Here is a 24,939-nt window from a genome sequence, read left to right on the forward strand (position 1 = left end):
TTTCCAAATAAGTTACAGCTCTGGCAAGCTTCTGTAATTTAATCTTCAGCAGCACTTTTTCTGGCTGCCAGCAATGGTTTATATCCTGTAAGTTGGCAAAGTCTCTTTGGTTGTGTCTACCTATTCTCTGGCTGGCAAAGAGAAATCAACTCTTCTGTCAGCAAAGCACAATAAACTCTTACTAGTCTGTTATGGCCAGTTGTAATGAAACAAATTGATGTAGAAAGAAGGTAACAGCTGTTATTAATAAATTTGGTTAGTATACTGTATATATTTACTGACACCTCCAAGAAAACAGGCCAGCTTGCTGAGGTGAGATGCTGCCCCTTTAAGGAAATGAAGGAAAATGTGTGCATGTGTATTTACAAAGAGCACAGTGGTATCACCACATCTGCACATGTCACTCACAAATCTGCCCATGGACTGCAACTTTTTTCCCCTGCTGTCACCAAAAATGCACTGTAGACAGCATTTGAAAGCTTGTGCCTTTGTAAGCAACCTGAACTGCAGGTAAATTTGAGACATTATTGCTAATAATCTCCCTCTTGCATTGCTGCTCTTTATTAGAGAGTTTGTAGCTGCATATGTGGGGTTTTGTAAAGCTCTGAAGGTTTTAGGAAAAGTAGGTAAGCCTCAGACAAAGCATTGATATACTGAGGTGGGATAGTCGAAGGGTGTTGATAGGAAACAGCTGCTGGACAGATGTGCCCTCTCTTGTCAGTTTGTTGCTGATTGCTTAATTACCCGCTCTCTTGGCAGTAGTTTGTTTGGAATTTTTTTGTTGCCCTATGACAACAGACTTTCTCATGTGATTTGTGCTCTAATTAGATTAAAATTCTGTTATTATTTATGAAAAATGGATGTAAAGGTTATTTATTTCCAGACTACCACAAAAGCAGCAGATAGGAACTCCTGAAAAGAATTGCCCAGGTATAGGGTACCCTCTGTGCAAGCCTGTTTAATGTTTCCGTTTGATTTTTTTTTTGCCTTTCTGTAGACATACTTGGGAAGAGCTAGTTCAAACACACGCAAGCTGCGTTACAATCCTGCCAGGCAGATTTAAACTCTCTTGAGAGACTGTTCAGACAAGGGAGTCAAATGGCAAGAGGAGCAAAATGGGAGTTGTGAGTCTGGGATCCTATAAATTGGCTTGATCCGGTGTCTCTGCATTGTTTTGGAAACGGTTGAGTAAATTTGAAATAGAAAAGAGGGTGATAAAGTCTATCTTTCCAAAAGTAGTTTGGTTGAACAGCTTCTGAAATCTATGAGATGCTGTTGGGTTTCCTGTTTACATTTCAAGTGTTTAATAACCTTAATTGAAAATACATGATTTTAGCATTGAAAAATTGCTTAGCTCCTTTCATCTAGGTTTTGCTGAAATTTTCATAACTTAGGTTTTTATGTTTTTGAGGTATTCTTAAAATTACTAGTAAAAAACACCCAGTGAGCCACAGATTACTCTTGGCAGCACCTATATCCATGATGTGAGGTTTGTGTTCATGGAGCTTGTGTTTCGGGCTCAGTCACCTTTTATGTAAGTTAGTTAATCTTTAAGACACTATGTTATGAATTCTAGTAAGATTGTAATATAAATATTTTAATAATAAAATTAATTAAACTACAACCATAGTAAAAGCATCCCTCTACTGTCTGAAGTCAAGTAAAAGTGGCAGTGGGGCTGTGAATCACTTGCTTTGAATGTGTGTGAGGGACCAATTTAAACATCATAAGAATAAATATTATTTCATACTAGAATTTGTACTCACTGCTTGGTGTGCAGCGGTCATCTGTTGCATCTGCTGTTTTGTTTTCATGAATTAACAGTATCTTCATTTGACTTAAAAGGAAAAATACTAATATTATCATACTTACAAGTGATTCCATGTGAATTTGTAGCACAGCAGCTGTTTACTTGATATCCAAAACTCTGCAGTCAGCAATGAATATGTATTCACCTTCAGTAGGAGACCCTAAGTGGCAGTTAAAATTCTGATAATATTTAGAATCCATAAATGGTCTGTCAAGATGCATGGTTCTAGTGTTAGAATATAAAGTAAGAAATTGATCTGAAATTCATAAAATAATTATTACTTATTTTGAACAAATTTCATGTGAGGTATAGATTTATTTTTCTTAATAACTGTTTACTATAAATTATAGCTGATAAAAATTCTATGGTTTAGTTAAGTTGCGGTGCAGTAGTAGTGTACATATGTTTTAAATATTGGATCTGTGATCACATTTTTCATCTCTTAAAGATGAATTTACGTTAATGTAGGATGAATTTAAGTTAGCGTCGCTGGTCCTGATAATGATCCTGTGACAGTTATGTCATTCAACAGATATCACTGAAAATTACAGTCCCTTTTTACTGAGATGGTACAACAGGCAAGATTTCTCTGGTGTTTTGTAATCTGTTGCTTTTTAGATTTTTATCTTGCTAATAAGACATTTTCCAACAAACAGTTTTGAAAAAATCATTTTAGAAACTAAAATCGCGTTTCACTAGACAGTGATTAATATCTGTGACCTTTATTTTGGATCAGGAACATAAATATACACTTTTTTCTGTGTCAGTCATTGTCTAAGATTTCATCTTTGTTCTGCTTTCCATTACATACCATGAATTATATGAAATTAATTTAATCGCTACTCCAAACAGAAATTAAATGTGCCCTAATCCAGAGTTACGTTGTTTGCTTTTACAACTGTAAGTCATAAGTAATTAATTTTCCTTGGAAAATTAATTCACTTACCATTCCCAGTAGCATCATATGTTGACACAGGGTTATAGATAGTTTAATATTTTTGTTCAGCATGTTGGCCTCAACTTTGGAAGACCTTAAAGCAAAACAGATTCAAATTTACTCAACTGTATATAATTCAGGGTTAGTTAGAGTGAATGTTGTCTTTATTGCTGTCAACCAGCTGATGATGATTCTAAAATTATATGCGGTCTTCCAGAAAATTGAGTCTATGGACGCGTGTGAGTTATTGCTTAAAAAAAAAAGTTTCGTGTCAGACATTTGGATAACACGGCCACTGGAATGCCATCAGTAGTAGAAAAATTTAGCTCCTCGGAGAACAAAACTATATGTTACAAAGCCTTGGGCTAGAGGCAATTTTTTTTTTCAACATGGTTTATGTTGCTTGAGACACTAGTAGGTGATTCATTATTCCTGTTGCGCTTAGAAATTTCTAAGTTGACCTAATCTGGGATGTTGTTTTGTTTCCTGTATTGTTATCACACGCTGCTCATTGCAGCGCCAAAGGGGAGCGTGGACACTTGTGTGGGTGGCCCTGCTGCCTACAGCTGACTGTCCTTCAGAGATAGCATTGAGTAGTGTGGGCCAGAAGTCTTCCGGAATGAGAGAGGCAGCTTTTAAGTCTAATCTTTCAAGCTTGCCAGGAGGACCACTTTTTTTTTTTTTTTTTTTTTCTGTGCAGCTCCATAAAACATGGTGTTTATTACTTTGGTTTATTTTTATTTGTTTAAGTCTCCCGGGTGAAACTCCAATGATGGCAGTGTTGCAGTTCAAACAAGCAAGGCTTATTTTATAAATGTCCCTTTGTGGGTTGGTGGCTGCATTTTGCCTGAATGCAAGGGGCTGGTATCAGTGCAGTTTAATTTAGAATTTGGGGGGTGGGAAGTTGAAATTGACATTTAATTCCAGTGTAAAGTTACTGCTAGATCAGGCATAAAAATATTATGGCATTAGCAGTCAGAGGAAGAAAATAAACTGTGAGTGCATTAACAATATACAGTGGTATGGCAGACTTGTGTAAAAGAAAGCAGTAGACGGAACAAAATACTTTTCAGGTGCTTTGTTCACCACACCACATTTTTATCAAGTAGAGCGTGTACTGAGACGTTTTCTACTAATAGAATTAGATCCTACTGTTAGTGCCAGCAGAGGTAGATTCATCTGTACATAACAAAATTGTATAAAGGCAAATATTATCGCACATATCTTGTGTGCATGTATGTGTAATACTTGTGCATGTGTTGACAGAGAACATCATTGAAGTCTGTATCTTATTTTGAGATTCCTCAAAATAATTCTATACAAGACCGTAATGCTACTATATGTGTCTGTTAATGTGACAGGTCTTGGTGGGTATTGCTTGTGATTTCATTATTATGGATTAATTACTTCCAAAAGGCTTCACTATGTTATTTAAAAATAGAAAATCTCGTGCAAATAAAATACCAGTCTGGTGAACCGAGTTTGGCCGAGTACTTTTCCTTGACAGTCATGTATGCTACTGAGGCTGCATCCTACCTACCTACTGCAGCGAGCTGTTCATGTCTTCATTACCTGGGCTGTCAGTTTTATCAAAGCATAAGTCTTGCTGAGCCTGCTTTGTAATACAATGTACCTTCCAGCTTAGGAAAATGAGAAGCAAGCATCAACTCTGTACTTTTCTTACCCTTTTTTGCAGGAGCTTGTGCTGATTACGCATACGAGCAGCAGGCTCAGGATATCCTGCCCCAGTCTATCAGCATTCTTGATACAGTTACCTTTCTGTGGTAGTTATCTATGTAATGTATGTAAAAATGGCCTTGTGCAGAAAATATTTTGGGAGCCAACCAAAAGCTGTTGCTGTTCTTACAAATTTCTTAGCAGTAGGAGTTTGTGTTTCTTTTACGAACATTCCCATTCATTTCATGATGACAGTGATTGTCTAAATTTGCAAGAAAAATGAACTTAAAATAATTATTGTTTAAAAAAAAGCTGCTGAAACTATTTCTTCAGACAAAATTTATATTTTGAGCTCAGCTGTAGTTTTGGGTTAGATAATTTGGAGTTGGAACTAATTCTGAAAAAAGCATTGAGCTATGAAGTACAAGAGCAAAAAACCCAAGCATGAACGAATGCGTACAGTATCTCATAGTGTAAGTGCCTAGCTCTTTGGAGGCCACCAAGAAATCTACAGTGATTGACATGCATTCTGGCGAAGCTTCCCCCCCAAACCCCCACCTCGCAACAGTGCTGAAGTCAGTCAAAGTGTATAGACAAAGCTGAGTGAATACCAGTTTCCCCAGTACAGGGGCTATTTTTTCAGGAAGTCTAACTCAAACCAGATGTTTTGCTTAGACCTAGAGTTTGTTGCTGCCAAGCATCTCATCAGAGGTCAGAGTTCTGGGCTCAGGGCCCTGCTAGAATTCTTTCACAAATTGCTATTCGGTGAGGTTTTAATCCTAATGGAAAGAATAATGTGCTTGTAAAATCTGCAGTTATTACAAACACAGTATACATATTGTGGACTTCAAATGACTACATATTTCATTCCCATAAACAGGGAATGCAGATGAATGCAGTGTGTAATAGTTTTAGACATTCAAACTTAAACCAAGTATATAGTTTATACTACTGTTAACCGTTTGCATTCTTAACACTCCTGTAAAATGATTAGTAATCTTGACTAACATTTGGCAGCTTGAAAAAAAACAAAATAAAAAAAACCTCCAGCACGTTTTGACTTGTAAGCTGTTTCCTGAAGTAAATAGGGAACCTCATGCTTTTGAGAGTGTTCAGAAAGCCACTCTGCTTGCTAAGGCACTAGGTTGGGCACAGTTTGTTTCTTTCCATTCTTTCTGTCTCAGTTTTTAAATAGCTCAGTTGCAACATTTTATGCTCCATGTAGTCTTACCTCAAGTATTTATTCATACAGCTAATTATTCATTCTCAGAACCTCAGAGTAGACTATGTATGCTCCAACTTATATAAAAACAAGTGCTGGTGATACAAAGTGATAAAACCAAGAAATAGCGATGAAAAATCTGGTTTTGTATTCTCGTTGGGAGCATCATTGATAAACTGCTGTGATTCTACTGAATTGACGTTTGAGTATAGGAAAAAATCTCCTGTAACTTTGCTAGGGTGCTGCAACCTGCAGATGGAGAAATGCAGCTTAATATAGGATGAAGAGTGAGATTTTGGATATCAGAAATTAATGTATGCTATAGAAAACAGTACTACAATGTGAAATAGGATGTAACTGATAGTACAGTGAGGCTATGGTGATGAGTTCTTAGTTTTATGTCATGTAGCATCTTAGTTTTCATCGAACATTGCTGAAAAATCGTATCTGTTTTTTCAACTTTTCAAACTTTTAAGTCTTAAATATGTTCGATTATATTTAACTGTGCTGCTTCATCTCTTCCTAATTTGTGAATTTTATGTAACTCATAAATGTGTTTTCACTTTGGTGAAAAGTGTAACTTAAGAAGTTGGTGCCATTCAAAAGAGTTAATGTTATATTCACATGATGATCATAGCCAGTGATATTCATGCTGGGAAGGAGGTAAAAATGTGTAAGGCAGCATGTCTATGTTAATAATCTACACTTTACTGACGTGTCCATGTGCTATTCAATTTATTTTTTTTTTAAGAAAACTACGTGTTTATAGTGAGAAAACTTCATAATGAGTGATGCTACTGCACAGGTGTTACCTTTCTGAGGGAGAAAAAAGCGATCTTTTCAATAGTCATACAACCCCTCAATAAGCTTCTGTATTGGCTAAATTTGTTTGACAGCATCGAAGGTAGAGATTTGTGAAATAATTCACTGATGCACTGGTCCAGTTGTTGAATAAGGAATTGATGAAGCTGGTGTTTGGACAACTGTGACTGTTTCTATTATTTAAAAAACACTAAATCCCCATAAAGACTCTTATTGCAAGTTGGATAATCTAGGTGTAGGCTGCTGCCTCCAGGTGAGAAAACGAATATTAAACATGTACTGAAATTAACACGTGCAACGGAATCGTTCAGATACAGTAAGAAAGTGGAGACAAACTTCAATTGTATAAGACAAGCTTTTTCATATTAATGAGTTTCCATTTGCCAATAATTCTGTCATTTGTAACTTGAATCATTCATCACCCCTGCAAATGGTTCTTTCAAAACGTTATTTGCAATTTTGTCTTGTGTTTTTGTCCTTGATGTTGTGAAAATGACCGTCTACTGTTACAGGAATGAAAAGAGATCTCATTCAAACATCTTTTGTGTTTCCACTTCCAGTGAAAAATGTTTTTCAAACCTGCAGCTGGTTATTTCTGCAGGAGTTCCCACTTATATTCAGGTTTGATTGACATTTTGAAATGGCAGCTTTTCATGAAAAGCTGTTAACTTGTAGAATTTGGTTATGGTACTAAGACAGACTGACTTTGTTCTACTGCTGGGGCCTGTCCAACCTAAACACAACCTTGCATCTGAATTTAATAGTGCTACTCGGCACAAGAAGCGTGAGCTTTTTTTCTTCTTTCTTTTTTTTTTTTTTTTCTTTTAATGCTGGTGCTTCTAATATGTTTTTTGAACCTGGCCTGATAAGTACTCATCCTGGTATCTTTTTTGTCAGTAATTGGGTTAATTGGCCTTCTCCTTCTTTCTTTCTCCAGGGCTACCAGGTTGTAAGAGGTTGCACTCCCATAATTTGAGTGATGGAATATATTTACATTTCACATGATGAATTTAAATAGAAAATGTTTTTTAATGACTGTGCAAGTACTACAGTGTCTGTCTTAAGATAAAAGTGACTATCTGTGGCACTTATTGCTACTTATTTTTGAAGTCTTGGGCATAAGTGCAAGCTTAAGTGTTAACAGTTCTTCTGGGCAATGATTACTGGTTTAATTTATAGTCACAAACTGAGGAAGCAGTGCATAACATAGTTACTCTGTCCTTATCTTTACTGAGTTGATCTTTAGTATTATGCTAGAATGTTGGAAGCTGGAAAGAGAGATGTTATGCAAAATCAGTTACCCTCTAAATTTCTTGCCAAGCTCCTAAATAAGGATATGCATATACATTAGCTGAGAGGAAGAGGAATATTTTTAACTTTGAAACAGATTATTATTTACATAAGGGAACTGAATAAAGTAGAGGTCCAACATGGGAACTATTGGTGGTTTCTACGGGTCAACTGTACAGTCCTGTAAGAATAAATTTATATGAGGAACCATCTGAATCTTGTTGATCAGGAGGTAACTAATAGAGTCATTGATTAGAAGTGATTGTATGTTGTTGAGCAGCTTACTGATTAAAAAACTTATTTTTTGCATACCATAGTTAGAATTTCTGATCACCTATTCTCTTAGCTGGCTGATTACTTCAATAAAGACTTCTCTATGGTTTTGCACCTACCCATGGTGATGCACGAATTAATATTCTCATCCAACTCCATGTCACTGTAATTTTAGGATTCTGAGGTGGTATAGTAAAATATACCCTGCTTGCATTGTATCTGCAAATATCTCCTAAGTCATTTGCAATATGGCACTGGTACAGCCACATTTTGGTTGATATTAAAAATCATGTGTGGTTCTTGCTGTGAAACATGAAATGTGATTTCCTTGATCTTTTTCTTTCAAATGGTGTAGACTAAGCGAAAGTGAATGTTAGCTCAGATGGTCGTTCTGTAGTTTCTACATTTTAAAATGAATTTTTGAGTACCAACCAGAAAATAATTTTATGTTGATAAGCTGATGTTCACAGCTTATCCCATGATTTTGAATGAATATTTGTGAGCTTCATGTGAGCCTTCAAAGTAAAAGCAAAAGCATCCTCATTGCCACCCAGACATCACTGTTAAAAACTTGTACATGCCACTGCTGTTCCTTCAGGCGGAGATGGGATACGTGAGTACAAGCTTTTTGGTATACCCTTAAGGTCACTGTGAAATACTAGACCAATTGAATTAAATGGCAGGCTGCCCAGTGGCTTTAAATGGAGCCAGGATTTTGCCCTTTAACTTTATCAAGCCCTAAGGGCAAGCAGATTTCGTTCTTAAACAGACCAAACATGGCAGTGTTTCAAAGGAAAGTCGAGCTGTTGTGAAGTTCAACCCAAATTCTGCAAAATGTGGAAGGCAATACAAGGACCCTGAGCTGCACTTGAAACTACAAGTGATACAGGTAAATGGCTGCTGTCCTATTGGATGCAGTGGAAGGTGGTTACCATTTTGAAATGCTATCTTCTGTGTCATTTTCTATAAGAAAGCATTCTTTTCATGTATTATTGACTGCAAGTGAACATTCTTCTATTAAAAATGGGTAGGAGAATACAGAGAGCTGGAGAGACTAACCAATGTGCTGCTGCTTCACACTGTTCCCGTGCAGAGTAAAACAGGTTGGATTTTTCTCATTACTGTCTCAGCAATAGGGCTAAACATTCAAAATTGATACTACTTTTTTTAATGACATATTTAATGGTAGCTTTTTCTGGTATTTCTTTTTTAGCATTTTGTGATAGATCTGTGGTTATTTCCTATGTGCCCTTTTTTTAAGTAAGGATCTGTTAAAACGGAATGTTTATCAATAAATTAAGGACTGAAACATTAGAATGTTTTGCTTTTACGGAAATCTTGGATTGCAAGATAAAACTTCCAAGAAAAACATTCATTTCAAACAGGTAACCATACAGTTAGGGTTTTCAAACACACTTGTTTTACAAGAGCAAATGTGATACTTAACTTGCAGTGGTGTAAGTACTGTCTGTTATTATTACAGAGCAAAATGCAATTTCTTTCATAAATGTGGACTTTCTGTCATGTTTATCTGGACAGAAGAATTAAGCATTTTTATAGCATTTTTTCTCAAATTCGCTGTTTTAAGTTATCATACTTTATTTCAGTTTGTCTTCCTCAACTTGTGTAGAGATGCTGCTGTGAATGAAGATTCTTGTGTTTGTGTGCTACCTTAAGATTAAAGTAAATTTAGACATTACAAAACCTCAAAGTAGATGGCTTGATAATCTGGGCGTTCTTTGTAAGTATTAACCCCCTCCCTGTCTGTTTGAGTATTTTTCCCCCACCCTTTATTCCTGCTGTGTAAATGTCCTTCATTTTACTTTTATTTGGCTGATGGATACAACTGTGTGTTAATGAACTGGAAGGGCAAAGTTATGGAAATGTTATTTCCGTTATGTCCTCCTAAATTTCTGCCTTTTCAGAGGAAGAGGTTTATATCAGTGACAGATCCTAAATTATAGTGAAACACTACTTTTAATCTTTAATTAAGGCTCTTCTAATGCAGTGATCCTGAACATGCTCTCAGTCTTGTCTTCTCAGAAAGTCTAAGTTGGCAGGGTTGCCTGCTGCCCTCTGTCTCTGCAGCTGCTTCTTTCTAAGGTGATGTAGTAAAGCCATGTTGATGAATGTTATGTATACGTTTTATGATGAATGAATGTTAGGAATGTCTCAGGTAAATCTGGTTTTGCTGTAGCTTGTACTTATGCACCTCAAGGTCATTGTTAGAAGTATTTTAAGAACCCAGACATTTTGCTGAAAACACTTGTGAATGTGGTTAAGAAGGGTGCTAGCACAGATTTTGGCCTGAAGTGTGTGCAAAATAGCGTGTCTTATTTTCGTGGCATTCCTTTCTTCTGTGTATTAGATCGTCATCATTAGACTGTCTTTCAGTTTTATCACATCCTGACTTCTGAGCCTGTGTTGCTGTTAAGAGGTACCATATAATTTCCCAGCTCTATTTAGTAAGGCACCAAGGCTTCTTCCATCATCTTTTTTGAAAAAACAATATTCCAGGTAGATGGCATATCTTAAGGTGTTGTGGGTATAGTTTTTCAAGGGCTTTGGGAGGAAGTGTGCTAGCGCTTCTGTCTGAGTGTATGCATCCTGAATCTTGAAGATACCTTTCAGAATTGCTTTTTCTTCTGTGAGTAGGTTTTTTTGCCTTTTTTTTCTTTCAGTCATAAAATACGAGGTACGTAACTGAGACAAACAGAAAACAGAGTAATATATAAATGATTTGAAGATATAGATGCTCAATGAAACCTTTGAATCAGTTGGAAATGAGAGTGAATTCTGGGCAAGTGCAATAGTCTTCTGAAAATGCCAGTGTGGATTTACCTTCCTGATGTCTGAAGAGACAGCAAGCTGGAACTGGACTCTGTTGAAACACCTTTGTATGTTACAAAGCAGTTTTGTTGCTAAAACTTCAGGCTGTTGTGTGATAATGTGATTTCTGAGTAGCAATCTGTTTGCAGAATTTGTGCCTCTTCTGGGTTAGCCCCTATTGGAAATGTAGTGCTGTAGCTCTCCAGCAGAACTCTTTCAACAGCTGAGACTTGCAGACATGCATTTGCTCAAGCTGAAATTCTGTTTTGGTGCAAAGTCATGCAGTGTGTGTAGATAAGAAGAGAAAGTGGAAGGAATTAAATCAGAATCATGACATATCTATTTCTTTTCTGAGGCTGTAGAATCAAATGATGGAGAAGACTGAAAGTACTTGAAGGTACCTGTCCATAAGCTGTCACGATGATCCTTATCAATTGTAGCTTCTTGTATGTTCCAAGTATAAATTTCAAAACAACTCATGTGGCTAAGAGGGTTTTGTCTTCCTTTGAGAAATGTTTTTAATGGGAATTAATTCTTTCTTTCATGTGATGTAACATAATGTAGAGTCTATGTACAGTGTTCTCTTCTCACTTTCCTATCTGTATTTCAATATACTTTTGACTAGGTTTCCATACCTCATACCTAGAGGTCATTGGTATTCATATAACTTGAACTATTCATGTGTTGGTTTCCAGTTCTCTTTTAGAAGCATGCAGGCAATAATAAAAGTCTCCTTGTAAATCCCATGTAACCTAATAGGAAAAAAAGAAAGCAAAGACCCAAAACCAAACCCCTTTCCCCCCCCCCCCCCCCCCAAAAAAAAAACCACCACCAAAATATCCAAACCAAAGTACAGGTAACTTCTAATTTTTCTGCATACCTGTTTTACAGAGTCAGCGTCTTAGGACTATACCTAACTGAAACAAGTTTTGCAGCCATTCATGCTATTTGGTTGTGCATGCAAGGTTGTCTAGCTGATGTTGCTAGCAGTTAAATAGCAGCAGAAGAACTTGGGATCAGCTTTTCAAGAAATTTTTTCCTGCTAGTAGGATTTTACTACATCTGTGGTATTAAATAGTTTTATTTTCCAGCTTCTTGTCCAGACCTTAAATCTGTTACTCTGAAGGGATAGCCTTGTTGCATCTATATCTTGATTCCTACTTGAAAATAACTTATGAAAGAGGGCAGCTTACTTTTTATCACTGAACTAGGCATGCGAGCACTTCTTCTGGAACAAGATAATGGATTCAGTTGTAGCACTTTTTTTTAACTCCAGCTGTCATAATGAAAACAATTGCTTAAGGAGAAATTGTTATTAGCTTTTAAAGTTAAGGGTGTTTAGAACTGTTTTAATTGTTTCCCATTAATGCAAGGGGCAAATCAAACTTACAAAAACATTCGTGAACTGACCCTGGACCATTCAGTCAGAGAACGTAGTGATCAGTGCACGAACACCATAAAGTATTGGAGAAGTGAAATGTGTGCATGTGTGCTGTTTGCTTTTGGGTAATGATCCTTAGGTTGCACACAGGAAATGAAGAATTGTGATCCTTTCTTTTTCATTTACTACTACTTTGGTTTAAGAGAAATTATGAAATGCTTGTGGGTTTGATCTGTTATCTGTAAAACCAGGGCTGTTTTCTGTAGTGTGAAATATAAAGGTTCTGCAATGTTTGTGTTTGTGTGGCTGTGGTAGGTGAGGTTATTCTTATCCTGATTTCACAGTGTCTTAGGAAAACCAGAACTGTTACTGTAAGAAAATATCTCCCGGAAGTTCTATCACCTACAGGTCGAAGTAGTGAGCAAGTTCAGTAAACCCAAAAGTCACCACTGTGTATCCCTGCCCTACCAACTATGCATATCCTGCCACTGAAAATTTGGAAGAATTTAAGAGTAGTTTTAATGTTTTATGAAGGGACCTCAGAGTTCTTGAGAATGCACTACTCTAATGCACATGTTTCCTAGACTCTTAGGAGCAGGATCTGGGGAGTCGAAACGTGGTAGGTAGAGATTGAGGGTGAACAACTAATTTTCTCTTAGTTGCAGAATGATTAACTGGAAAAATGCTATATGTGTTCTTGTATATAGCAGCTATTTGGTGAATCTTTTCAGATGTCCTAATACTTCCCCAAACCCGAAGCTAAACCTATTGAAAAATTGTGTTATATTATTGGTAACTTTAATAAAAAAATTAATTACTTTGGATTTTATTTTTTATCCTCAAAACCTTCAACTCTCCCTACAAGCCCCTGACTGAAATGATCTCAGATCCTAAAGGAGAGTTGATGTAGCATTTTTCCTTGCTAATGACAGTGAGACACAAATCAGTACTTTGTATAACTGGATCCTGTGTCTTTCATGATGGGCAAAGTCATATGCGCTAGTAGCATATTCTAATGTCTAGTCCTAATTGTATCTATAATGTAAAACACTGATATTTCTCTGTCTTACTGTATTTAAATGGCTAACAGAAATGAAAACAGAGCTCAAAAGACAGTCGCCTTTTAAGCTGATAGCTTCAAATTCTTTATGTACATGTAGAAGTATTCATATTTGTAAATGTTTAGAAAGGCATATTGAAACACTGAATTCCTGATTCAGCTAAAACCTCTGAATATATACGACTGTTTTAAAACAGGAAATGATAGTGTTGAATGTAGAGTTTAAACCTTTATCAGAACTGCATGTGTTCCAAGTATGGCATGTAAACTTGAGAAGTTTGCTGTAGTAGAAAAGTAGCAAGCCAAGACTTGATAAGCTTCTACATCATCTCTGAACTCTGACCTCTTTCTGTTGTGACATGGTGCTTTCAGAATTGCAGCCAGCCCTGATCTATTTAAACCATTGTCTTGTTGCTTGTGTGAATCAGAAAGCAAGAGTCTTCTGCCTGGCACGGAAGATGGAGCAATCTGAATATTGTAGTTAAGAGATCCTTGTATGCTTTTGGGTTTTTTTTAACCTGTACATCAATTGTTTTTTAAAAAAATAATTCTTAGGATATGGGCTGACTAAGTGGTTTTTTTTGTTTTGTTTTAAAATAAGCTAAGCTAAGCTAACAATTTTAAGAGGAAATTGTTCTGGCTTTGTGATGGAAGACTGTTCCAAACAGCTTTGAATCACCAATCCGATTACGTTTTAGACTGCATTTTCCTCTTCATGTTCTTGACTGCCTGTGTTTCTCAAGAGTAAAAAATAGAGTGGTTTTCTGAAACTTTTCCTCTAATAGAACTTTATATTTTGTCTTACTTGAGCTTTTCTTAGTTTTTACTATGACATGAGAAGCTAATTATTATTGTTGTTCTACATCTACTGAATTATCTATCATAGTTATTGAGAAGTTCCAATATACTACTAGATCCTCTTTTTTTAACTAAGATGACTGAATCCTACAAACACTTGCGCATATGCTTAATAATGAAGTGACTTATCAGTAAACGTTGATAGGTCACTTAGAACTGTGTATTTGCAGGATTGCCATTGGATGATAGAATTACCTTTGAACCTCAGGAGGCATACACCAAATCTTTGAGTGGCTGAGACCTGCGTCTTCAGTTATATCTTACACTGAGATGAGTTTACAGGATGGGAATGGCATTAGCTGTCCACGTGTCCTTCTTCTGCATCAAAGAGTAGAAGTTTCTTGAGCCAGAGTTAGTGATACCATAGCTTCCTTCCTCATCTAGATTTGCACTTGAGCTTTCTTGCCAAGCTTTGTGTTCCAGAAAGTAAAGCTTGGCCATAGCAGATATAAGGTGTCTCAGTTGTCTAGTTTTTGATCAGAGCAACCTCTACCCTATGTGAGGAAAAGACAGAAGCTTGATGCCTTAGTCTGGTTTATTTAGAACAACTGTCTTTTGGTGTTCTTAAATACAAATTCTATACAAGAACAAACATACCATAATAAAGATTTTTTTTCTCATATTTAAAAATCCTAGATTCTTGTACTATGGGTAATAATTTGCTAAAGCAGACACACATTGAGTAAGACTATCTAATAATTTGGTTGATTCATCTGGTACCTCATGTCTTAATGCTCAATTCTGCAAAGCACAGATAAAACTCCTATTGAACTTCTGTCCTTAATTAACATAGTGGAACATCAGCCAGAGTTTTCAGTGGAGCAGGCCTTGATTCTGTCTTGCTCTTAATGTTGTTAAGTAGGGATATACTTCTGTAAATGGTGAGAGGCAAACAAAAGTGCTTCAAAATCAAAGATGGTTTTAATTCCCTTCTTCTTCAATGATCTATCAGCTTGCACCTGTAATTGTTTGTACAAATAGAGAATTCTGCTCTCCCTATCTTACTAACTTCAGGAAAACCAAACTGGGGGTAGTACAGTTGCTTTTTGGACTAAATGCTTTTGTAATTAGAATTCATAAAGTTACCTAGTGTTAACAGGTTGACTTTCAGGAGTTTCTAAATGTTTAAATATTAAATTATCAAATACTTTATTTCTTATTTTATTTCTTTATGGTTTCCCAAGCTTGTCTAAAGCTTGTTTTGGTTAATTCACCATTAAACAAAAAAAAATTTTCCAAAGGAAATAGAGGTCAATTTTTAAAATGAATAATGCTGTAATGTGTGATCACATTGCACATTTCCAATTAATATATTCATACATGCAGTAGTTAAAGGCTGTAACTTCATAACTTGTAAATTTTGTAAATCACTAATAGTAACACAATGGTTATTTACAAATCTCCCATCAGAGAATGCTGAAGAAAATTTTGTTCTGAACAACTTTTATTAATTTCTTGCACTACAGAGTTTTATATTAATTTATATATTTCTTAAGAATTTAACACTTTTTTTAATGTTTTAAAGAAACCTTTTGGAGGTTTGCAGACTTTGAATAAAAGTAAGGGTCACGTTATGAGGCCACAAATCACAGTGTCTGCCAGGGATACTGGGAAAATAAGTGCTCTTTGATTTGTGCTTTTCCCTCCTACCTGCTGAGATCTTATTTGTTTAAAAAATTATGTATAGTAAAAGAATACTCAATTGCTGTTTCCATGAATAGAGTACTACATGTATTATTCTTGTTTATGCCATTCTGCAGTTAATTTTTATTTCTCACTTCTTATACTATGCTAATAACTTTAATATTAATGATCATATACTGTCAATAATGATGGCGGTTCTGAACTGTTGCTTGTTTTGAGAGTGAGAGAAATGTTGGTGTTCTCATTCACTTTTAAGTTCTCAATGACAACTTTTACTTTTTTAGTGCTGACAAGTTAGCGCAGCTAATTTATTATTCAGTCCCGTCAACTTTTCAACCTCCAGTGTGCAAACATTTTGCTCATGCTATATATGTTATAGGAAAATTACTAAATATACAGTTTAATGCAAACTTTTAAGTTGTGTAGATCAGTTATTTAGAAAGGTGCAAACTTAACTACATAATTTAATTTTTTTACCAATTAATTATTTATGCTTTTCCTTTAAATATAACTTTAAATATAACTTACATGGTTATAAATATAACCATGTCATGAGTGGTGCTGAAATTGGTTTCAGTTATCAAAGATGTGAATGACACAATGGATGCTTATGTACTCAACCTGTTAAATCCATAAATGCTGGTACTGAACGAACTTCTGTTTTTTTCACATTTCCTGATTTTCTGTCAGCTTTCAGTCTTCCATGGGTCATTCAATAAACACTACCCTGGATGACTTTTTTAAGTTGCCATATGTCAATCAAATTGAAGCGTTTGCTTTTTAGTAAGCAGAGAAAATAAGCTTGCTTTATTTGAGTTTGTGTGTTTTGCAAGAGAGTGTCTTATGTTCTGTTTCATTCCTAGCTTATTTTTGCTTTTAGCTGTGCAGTGGAAGAGGTTGGGGATCAAGGAGGGAGGAGTGCCTGATGAAAACAAAGGAGGAAAGGAGGACCCAAACAGAAGAGAGGGAGAGAACTGAACAGCAGGATTTAGAAGTGTTCTTTAGGTATATTCAGTTTGAACTGATCCACTTCAAAAAAAAATCAAAATGCTGAATTTAATAATAAGTGTTTCAGGAGATAGCGTCACAGTAAATAAAAACCTTTCCCTCTCCCTCCTAATTGCATCATGACTAATTCTCTTGGTGTGGGATTCAAAAACTGCTGTATGTCATTGTTTGACATGTACACTTTTTTTCTAATTAGGGAATGGATATGTTACTGCATTAAATATATTCCCAGTGCATTGCTGATATGAGTCACCTGGTATAGCAGTCGCTAAGTGTGTTTATGTGCTAATTCTGAGAAAGTCAGTGAGCATGAGAAGTTGCTTGTATTAGACTCCTAGGATATGATAAAATATGTATCAACTGTGCGAATCTTTCCCTTCTAGAAAATACCCTTAAATGGATTTGTGGTTTTCAATATTGCAAGTACCACATTCCTTATTACAGATGAGTGAATGGAACCCCTGTGTGTCTTCCAGTGGAACTGGAAGAAGTGTGTATTTACACAGACTTTGAGGTCCTTGCTTCTCCTGGGGGCTCTCTTTGCTCTGAGTGAGGCTGGTGGGTACTTTATACCCAGGACTTGCTCTTCCTCACCCTTCTGCTGCAGGCAGTGGGTGGTCACTGACTTCAGACTAAACAGAATTCCCACGTATGACCACTCACCTGCGCTTCATGACTTCTGTCTTGTCCCTCTAAAAATGTATTCCTTCTCCTTCTATCACTGTAATCTCTTTTTTCTTATCCTTCAGCACTTTTCAAAAAATCCCCAACCAAATTTGTTACCTTTCAGCCATGTGATTTATGAAACTCCACTCGTGATGGTGCTTACTTTATCTTTCTGTAGTACTGCAGGGTATCCCCTATATTTGAAGAGCTTTAGCAGCCTCAAAATACAGGTTTGAACTGAAATTGAACTGTAAGGCTTTCCACCTACAGCATTTTGGACAATCGCCTTTTGCTACTTATTGGCAAAAGAAAATGTTCCAGTGAAATCTCTAGGAATTGTATGATTGATTATAATTCAGATTTCTGCCCCTTAATTGCATAACAATATGCATTGGAGAAAACTGGTACCTCCTCTGGAAAGAGGGAGATGGTTTTTGGGTATATCTTGTTTCCTGCTAGCTTGCTCATGTCGAAGAAGTTAGCTTTAGAAATCAGCCATATCAGCAATGGGATTGAATTTGTGTAATAAGCTTTGTAGTATTACTGCTTATGTTAGGACACAAGCACAAGTAAATATAAGATGTGTTCCAGCAACATGCATGTAACTTGAAGCACTTACATGATAAAGTGTGCAATTTTTTGTTTCTTTTTTTTAACGACAGACTTTGTTTTCATTTTATCATTTTCTTTGAAAACATAAATCCATTTCTCTCTCTTGGGATATTTCAGTAGTAGTAATATGCTGTTAAAATAAACAGAATTTGGATTTTTCAAAACAAGAAATGAGTCAGTTAAGTACATAGGATAACAATATATCCTATATCTGTATAACATTCGGAGAAACCACAAACAATCTTCAAAAGAAATTCTTGGAGTTAGGTCCTTTTATGAAACATCAGAGGGATAAGCTTGTTTTCTTAGACTCTAACTGAGAGAGATTTTCCAGGGGACGCTAGAGATTACGCCCTCCCGGCTGAACTTTCTTATGTTTCCACCTGACATGTAAGGTGCATTTTTTTTTTTTCTAATTATACACATGAAAAGATACTTCTTATTAGACTATTTGTGTTACATTAGCCCTGCTTTATGTTAGGGCTTGTCCCTGAATACATTTTGCTTTTGTGGTTCCACAAGCATTTGAAATGCAACTGTTTTTTGTAGGCCACAGCACTGGTAGAGAATGTTTTTCCCTCTTTAATTTTAAAACGCATTTCCATGGACTGAATCTTCATGAAGTAATATAGTTTTGAACTTTCCTAAGGATGTATTGTCCCACCTAATTTCTCATTCAGTGAAGGTCATTCAGTTTGCATAGTTATGCTGCTTTTTAAAGAAAAAAAGTGTTTTTTCCAAGAGACATGTTGGCTAGTCTCACATGCCAATATTAAAATCCATGGATACAGAAGTTAATGGTAGGTACTAACAAAATAATGTTTTATGAGGTGTTAGAAGTGTTTCAGGACTTACTTAAAGATAGAAAAAATTCAATTGCATTTAGTTCATTGAAGGTTAACTTTTGGATTTGAAGGACAAGTGAGGTATAACTTGATCAAAAACCAAAATATGTTGCCTGATGTGCAGCTCAGTCTTATTTAGGATGAATGTTGATCTTGTTTAAATACTGTAATGCTGAACTTGGGTCAAGAACCTGCAGGCTGCTGCCCAGACTTGAGAACTCTTCCCCTCCCCACGGCTTTGTGACCAGCATCATTAAGTCATGTCTGCACTACATTTGTTAGCTCTGCAGGGTACAAATGATTCTTGTTCAACTGCATTGGAAAGTACTTTGTTTGGCTCTTAGGAGTTGTAAAGTAATAGCGATGCATGAGCCGATCATATCAATGTCTACTAATGCTTGTAAATGTAAAATAATAAATATTTATAAATTGCTGTCTGTTGCAGTAGAATTTTAAGCTCCTTGAATTTGTCTTTCAGAGACACATGCAATCATACCTTATTTTCTGAAATTATTTTTGTTGGCAACCAGCAAAAGAATCCAAATGCATTATAGCTGTGCATATTGTTTTAGTATTTGTAGGGTTGTTTTAGATTGCCAAAGGTAAAGAGCTTATAGCCGTAATTTACTTCTATGTAAAAACTGCCGGTTAGGGTTGTTTGAGTCTAGCACTATTAATCTAGTGTTTACTGGGTTTGGTCAAGCAAAATTAGTCAGTCTACTGGTCCACCATCTATGCTTATGCAGATTGACCATGAAGCCTCCAGGCTTCATGTGAACCGTGATTCATTAACTTGATATATTTGTCATCCTAATGACAAATGTATTTTTACAGTGTCTGTACTGGTGTACTGCTAGAAATAACTGAGCTGAGAAGCTATTTAGAAAGCTGCCTTCCCTTTGTGTACATCAACAGTTTTGAAACATGACTTTCAATTACAGTTGTAGTAGCACTCTCTCAAGGAACAGATAATTTTTTAGTAATTCTACTTTTTTTCCAGTGGATGTTCATAGCTCTTGAAACTGAGCAAAACAGCAATCCTTGCTCTCTGCTTCATACAATATAAAAAGAAAAGATAGCTGAAATGCTAAGGGATATTAAAATATGAAAAAACTATCATATGAACAATAGACAGGGGTTCTTAAACACTGTTCTTCAGTGTTAAACATTCTGTGCCGGTTTTTAATGAATGTATGTGAAATTAAGTTATCCTTTCTAGCATGGGTTTGCAGGATGGTTTTTGAAAATAATCAATATAATATTCGTTTTCAAGTAATTTTAATGAAACCACCACAGACTAAGTAAAGCAGTAATCATGACTCAAAATCAAAATAACAGCTCTTGCTTTTCTTTCAGGTTCATGAACATAAGTTATATTTGGGATTCTCATTATAAAAATACTATAAAAATGTAACATTTGAATTTAATTTATTAGTCAACTCCAATTACTTACTGTAGCAGTTTCAGTTGATCAAGTAATCTAGTTTTAGGTATCTTGTTTCCTAGCTTATTTGACAATTACTTAGAAAATAAATACTCAAATATGGTTACAGTGCCTGATATTTCTAAGGGCAGATTAATTTCTGTAGTCCTCTTCACAAAAGAACTCAAACCATGCAGAGGTCTAAGTGCTTCCTAATGCTATCCATGAAACAAGGAGGCTTTGTTTTCTGGAGAGTGATGGTAAAAATGTTCACAGATTTGCACTGCGCATCCTGCAGCTTCTGGCAAGTCTCTTATTTCTGCTGGCCTTAGTTTCCATACATTGGGGATATTGATCCTATTAGTTGCTTGGAGATCATCATACAAAATGAAGTTTTAGGCTGTGGATCTACTATTGCAGCAGTGAATATTTTAATGGTAGCAAATTCTGAGTATCCTTTTAATAAAACTTTAGTGATTTATTCGGGTGATAAATTCAAGATGGTGTTTGAAAATCACACTAAAGGACATGCTGCTACTTGTTAGACAGAGCTGTTGAGGCTCCTTGTGTGCTTGATGCTGAGGAGGCTCCTTGTACGAATGATTCAGCTGACTGAGGGAGTTAGTGCCTCCTGGTTTTGTAAGGCGGGTTGTAGGGGCAGTTGTGGTATTTGTTCCACAGATAAGGACAGTTAATAAAGGCGAGTTACTCTGATTTAAAATAAAAGGCAATACTTAACAGTTTTAGCATAGGGTTGCATTCAGAATTAGTGTTGATATGAAAATGTTTTATTTAGAAGGATTTCCAGGGTACTGGTGGAAGCGACCATCTGCCAAGTTGGTGTGTGAAGGGGTTGATGGAGGCTGTGTAGCATAAAATTCTGCTTAAGAATACCCTGAAATTAGCCTTGCATATTGGATGTGGGCTTTATTTGGGCAGGGTTTATTCTTATGCCCTTAATGCAAGTGTTAAGAGGGATTCCTGACTTTACAGACCTGTTGCAGCCAGTGACTAGCATGGAGTATGCTTCTAGTAGTATTTTATTAATCTGATACTACTCCGGTGCATACAAATGCTACCTAGAAGTATATTTCATCATCTAACCTCTGGTATTTGAGATGAGTGAAATTGTTGGAAGACTGGAAACCTTTCTGAAGTGTGACCTGTTAGCAATGGGAAGTCTTAACAGTGATATTGGGATACTGGTTTTAACTACTTCTAGAAACTCGGTTCATAACACTTCTGTGGTTTGCATCAGTGTAAAGAGAGATGCAGAAATTTCTTCATGCTAGCAAAAGGAAACTTATAGTCAGTAGCTGCATACTGAGAGGCAGATTTGCCCTCTGGAAAGTTTTCCTAGTATTTGCAACTTAACATCATTCAGTACTTGAATGTATCTTACTTGTGTGAGTTATTTGGTACCTCAGGGATTGTTTGGCCATGCTATCTTACACTTATCCTGTTTTGTCATGTTTGCCCATTCACTTTTTCTTCACCTATGTCTTCCCATACCTGCTGTGATGTCCAGTCCAAGTGGTACAACTGTTACGTGTTGGAGTAATAAAGAACAACTTACACATCTTATCTTGTTTTTATAATGGCTACTGTAAAACAGCAATGAAGTTAAAACATGCAAATCACCTCTGAGAGACTTGAGAACTTCTTGTCTTCCTGGCAAAAGAAAGACAGTTGAATATTACAATTTTTTTCATATTGTATCTATGCTGTCATGTGAATTTCACACAAACTATTGCATCTACAACCTTAAATCTTGAGGTTGAGGTAAATGCCAACTTTGCATTTGAAACTGAGGGTATGTGAGCACTGTTCTCTCTTCTGTTAGTAGAGATATTTCAAGATGCTTAGCTTTTGATTGTGGTATATCCTTTACTTGTTTTGATGGAATATAGTTGGCTGAATTGCTATCTAGGTTTACTATCAACATACTGGAAATAAAGCTTCTGCTGAATAAAATCTCTTTCAAAGAACTACTTAAAAAGATTAGGTCAGATGTATGGATTAACTTCTTTGCTACACCCTGTGCTATAGGGCAATAGGGAGACAATGAGGAATGTCTTAGTTTGGAATCACGTAACTGTGTATTATTGCTTCTGAAGAATGATCATCATCATAGGGAATAAGACTGAAACCTGGAAAAACAGCAGTCTATCCTACTGTCTGCCACAGACTCTACTTTATTTTCTGAGTTGTTGTTTTAAAACACGATTCTTTTAGAGGTGGCCAAGACCTGCTGTAGTTAATGGAACTTGTTAATGTAATTTGTGAAACTATATGATAATCAACTTATAAGCACCTTTGGAGTTAGTAGCCTTTCCTTTTACCTTCCTCCATAATAATGAAAAAAAATGTTAAATGAGTATCTGATTAGATTCTTAATTTGTGGTTCATCATGGAAAATCTAGCCATGTATTTGGCAACTGTACCTGACAAAGAAGAGGAAATACAAATATTTCTGAACAGTTTTATTCTGTTTCTTCTACTGTGTTATACAAATGCATTCTTGCCTAAGTGTGCGTGTGAGCTGTAAGTTTCTAGCTGTAGTATGTTACCTGGCCCATGGCAGATGGAGGAGGGAATATATACAACATCTTCATTATGAGGAGCTCATCTTCAGTAAGCTGGAAAAATAGAAAAGTTAGACTTCTTTTTAGGATGTGGGGTCTTTGCTTTTATCTTTTTATGAGAAAAGAAGCCATTCATGTAGCAGCAACACGTTAGTAAGTAGAATGATATTTGATCTGCACAATGTACAAGTAAGCTTTGTGGTTGAGACCAAAATTGTGTGTAAATGCCAATACTTCTGCATGTACATGGCTTTTTGCATGCAAACTTTATATAGGAGGAGTAATATTGGCGAAATTTGCACTTCCTGTTTGTAACTTTATTATCACATCATGCAAATACATCGCATCACTATTACCTGAAATGAGGGAGGATATGAAATACATTGCCCTAAGTTTTATGATTGTTTCCTTTACTAACCACTACTTGATGAATTACCAGTATTAGTAGATTGCGATTGATGCTGTTGGCATGTTAAATTTAACTGTGAAGTCTTTAAAAGATCTGAGTGGCTTAGAGGTGAAACAAAACAGTGGATGAAGTGTTTGGTGTCTTGGCTTAGATCCAGCTTGATGTCCTAAATGAATGCATCACTAAACCACAACAGATCACCCCAGATTTACACGAGTGACGTATAAGAGCCCTGAAGCTAAGCCAACATAGTGATTGAATTAGCTGCATTTAGAGAGGCTTCTTCCTCCAGGTCAGACTTCTAAGCACTGATGGGCTTGTGAGGAGAACTAGCAGTTATACATTGAAGTATGTCTATGTTGTGGGGGGAAAAAAGAAATCTTAGCACTTCAGAACTTTTATCTTTGACAAGTGTGACTGATTTTCCTTTGGGGGAAGAAAAGAAGTGGAAACACTATGAACAATAATGGAAAACCTGGAAGAATTTCCATTAGTGGTGCCTCTGTTAAGGACCTGCCAATCTTCCCAGAAATATCTGTTCAAAATCTGAAACATTTTTCTTGCCACAGGGCTGATATATACCTTATGTATTGCCCACCCTCATACAATACTTGGCTTGTTCTTTTAGTAAATAATAACTGTACTGTAGTGTGATTCTCATAGATAAGACAATTCTGCAAACATTTGTGTATGCAGGTGCAAAAGTACAGTGTTTGTGGTTCTTCATCTAAGTACCTTATTTTTAAAATGTTGTCTTATTTTTAATAAACTTATAGATAAATGTCAGATTAAAGAGAAGACATATTGGATGAGCAGAACCACTACTCCTTTTAAGTAGTCATGTGTTTAATATAATTTAGTTTTTACAGAATGCAAGGAAATAGTTATTAAAAAAGATATAGTAATGTGAAGAATATCTTATTCTAGGGATTTGTATCATGACAAAGATGTTACAGATAGACACTAGAGACATTTTAAAAATATGTTCTGCAATTTATGTTTTTATCTAGTATCTTAATAGAGGATACTGATAAGTTCCAGCAACTATTTTATGAATGTCAGTGTTGTTTGCAGTTCTTATTTTTGTATGTTTCAATATTTCAGTAACTCAAAATCTCCATTTTTGTTTCTCAGCATGATGTGTCACAGACTTTGCTCAAAGCAACTCTGGACAGTGTGGTTGAGGAATGTGTCAGCTTTGTAGGAGTTGATATTAACATCTGTTCAGAAATACTACTAAGGTGAGTCAAACATTTTCCTATTCCAGTAATTACATGGCTCTGGATCACAGAGTCTCTGTTTAGTCTGCCATCTGACTGGAGCTCAGTTGGAGCTCTTGTATTAAACTTCCAATTACATGAAAATGACACATTAAGACAGTATTTCACTGGATCATTAAGAGTCAGGTTTTAAGGGTATGTGTGTTTCTCCAGGGCAAAACTACTGATTGGAGCAAACCAGATATTTAAAAATATGAAGCCAATGCTGCAATTTAGAAAACATTTATATTGTTAATTTGTATTTTTACACAGAGAAAGGGATTTTCAAATGTACTTTGTCTCTTAGAAGGTTTTTTTATAGTTATTGC

At 35.9% G+C, this 24,939-nt stretch overlaps 1 protein-coding gene across 1 annotated transcript in view; it reads left to right on the top strand.

Annotated features, from left to right (window-relative positions):
• Window positions 1-24,939, top strand: part of SRBD1 (S1 RNA binding domain 1) — a 125,951-nt gene that overhangs the window by 80,726 nt on the left and 20,286 nt on the right. Inside the window, exon 19 of the mRNA XM_069852636.1 lies at window positions 24,486-24,592. Coding sequence (XP_069708737.1) covers window positions 24,486-24,592 — 107 coding nt within the window. The remainder of the gene's footprint in view (window positions 1-24,485; window positions 24,593-24,939) is intronic.

Source organism: Phaenicophaeus curvirostris, chromosome 2 (assembly GCF_032191515.1).
Source record: "Phaenicophaeus curvirostris isolate KB17595 chromosome 2, BPBGC_Pcur_1.0, whole genome shotgun sequence".
In the NCBI taxonomy this organism is placed as follows: domain Eukaryota; kingdom Metazoa; phylum Chordata; class Aves; order Cuculiformes; family Cuculidae; genus Phaenicophaeus; species Phaenicophaeus curvirostris.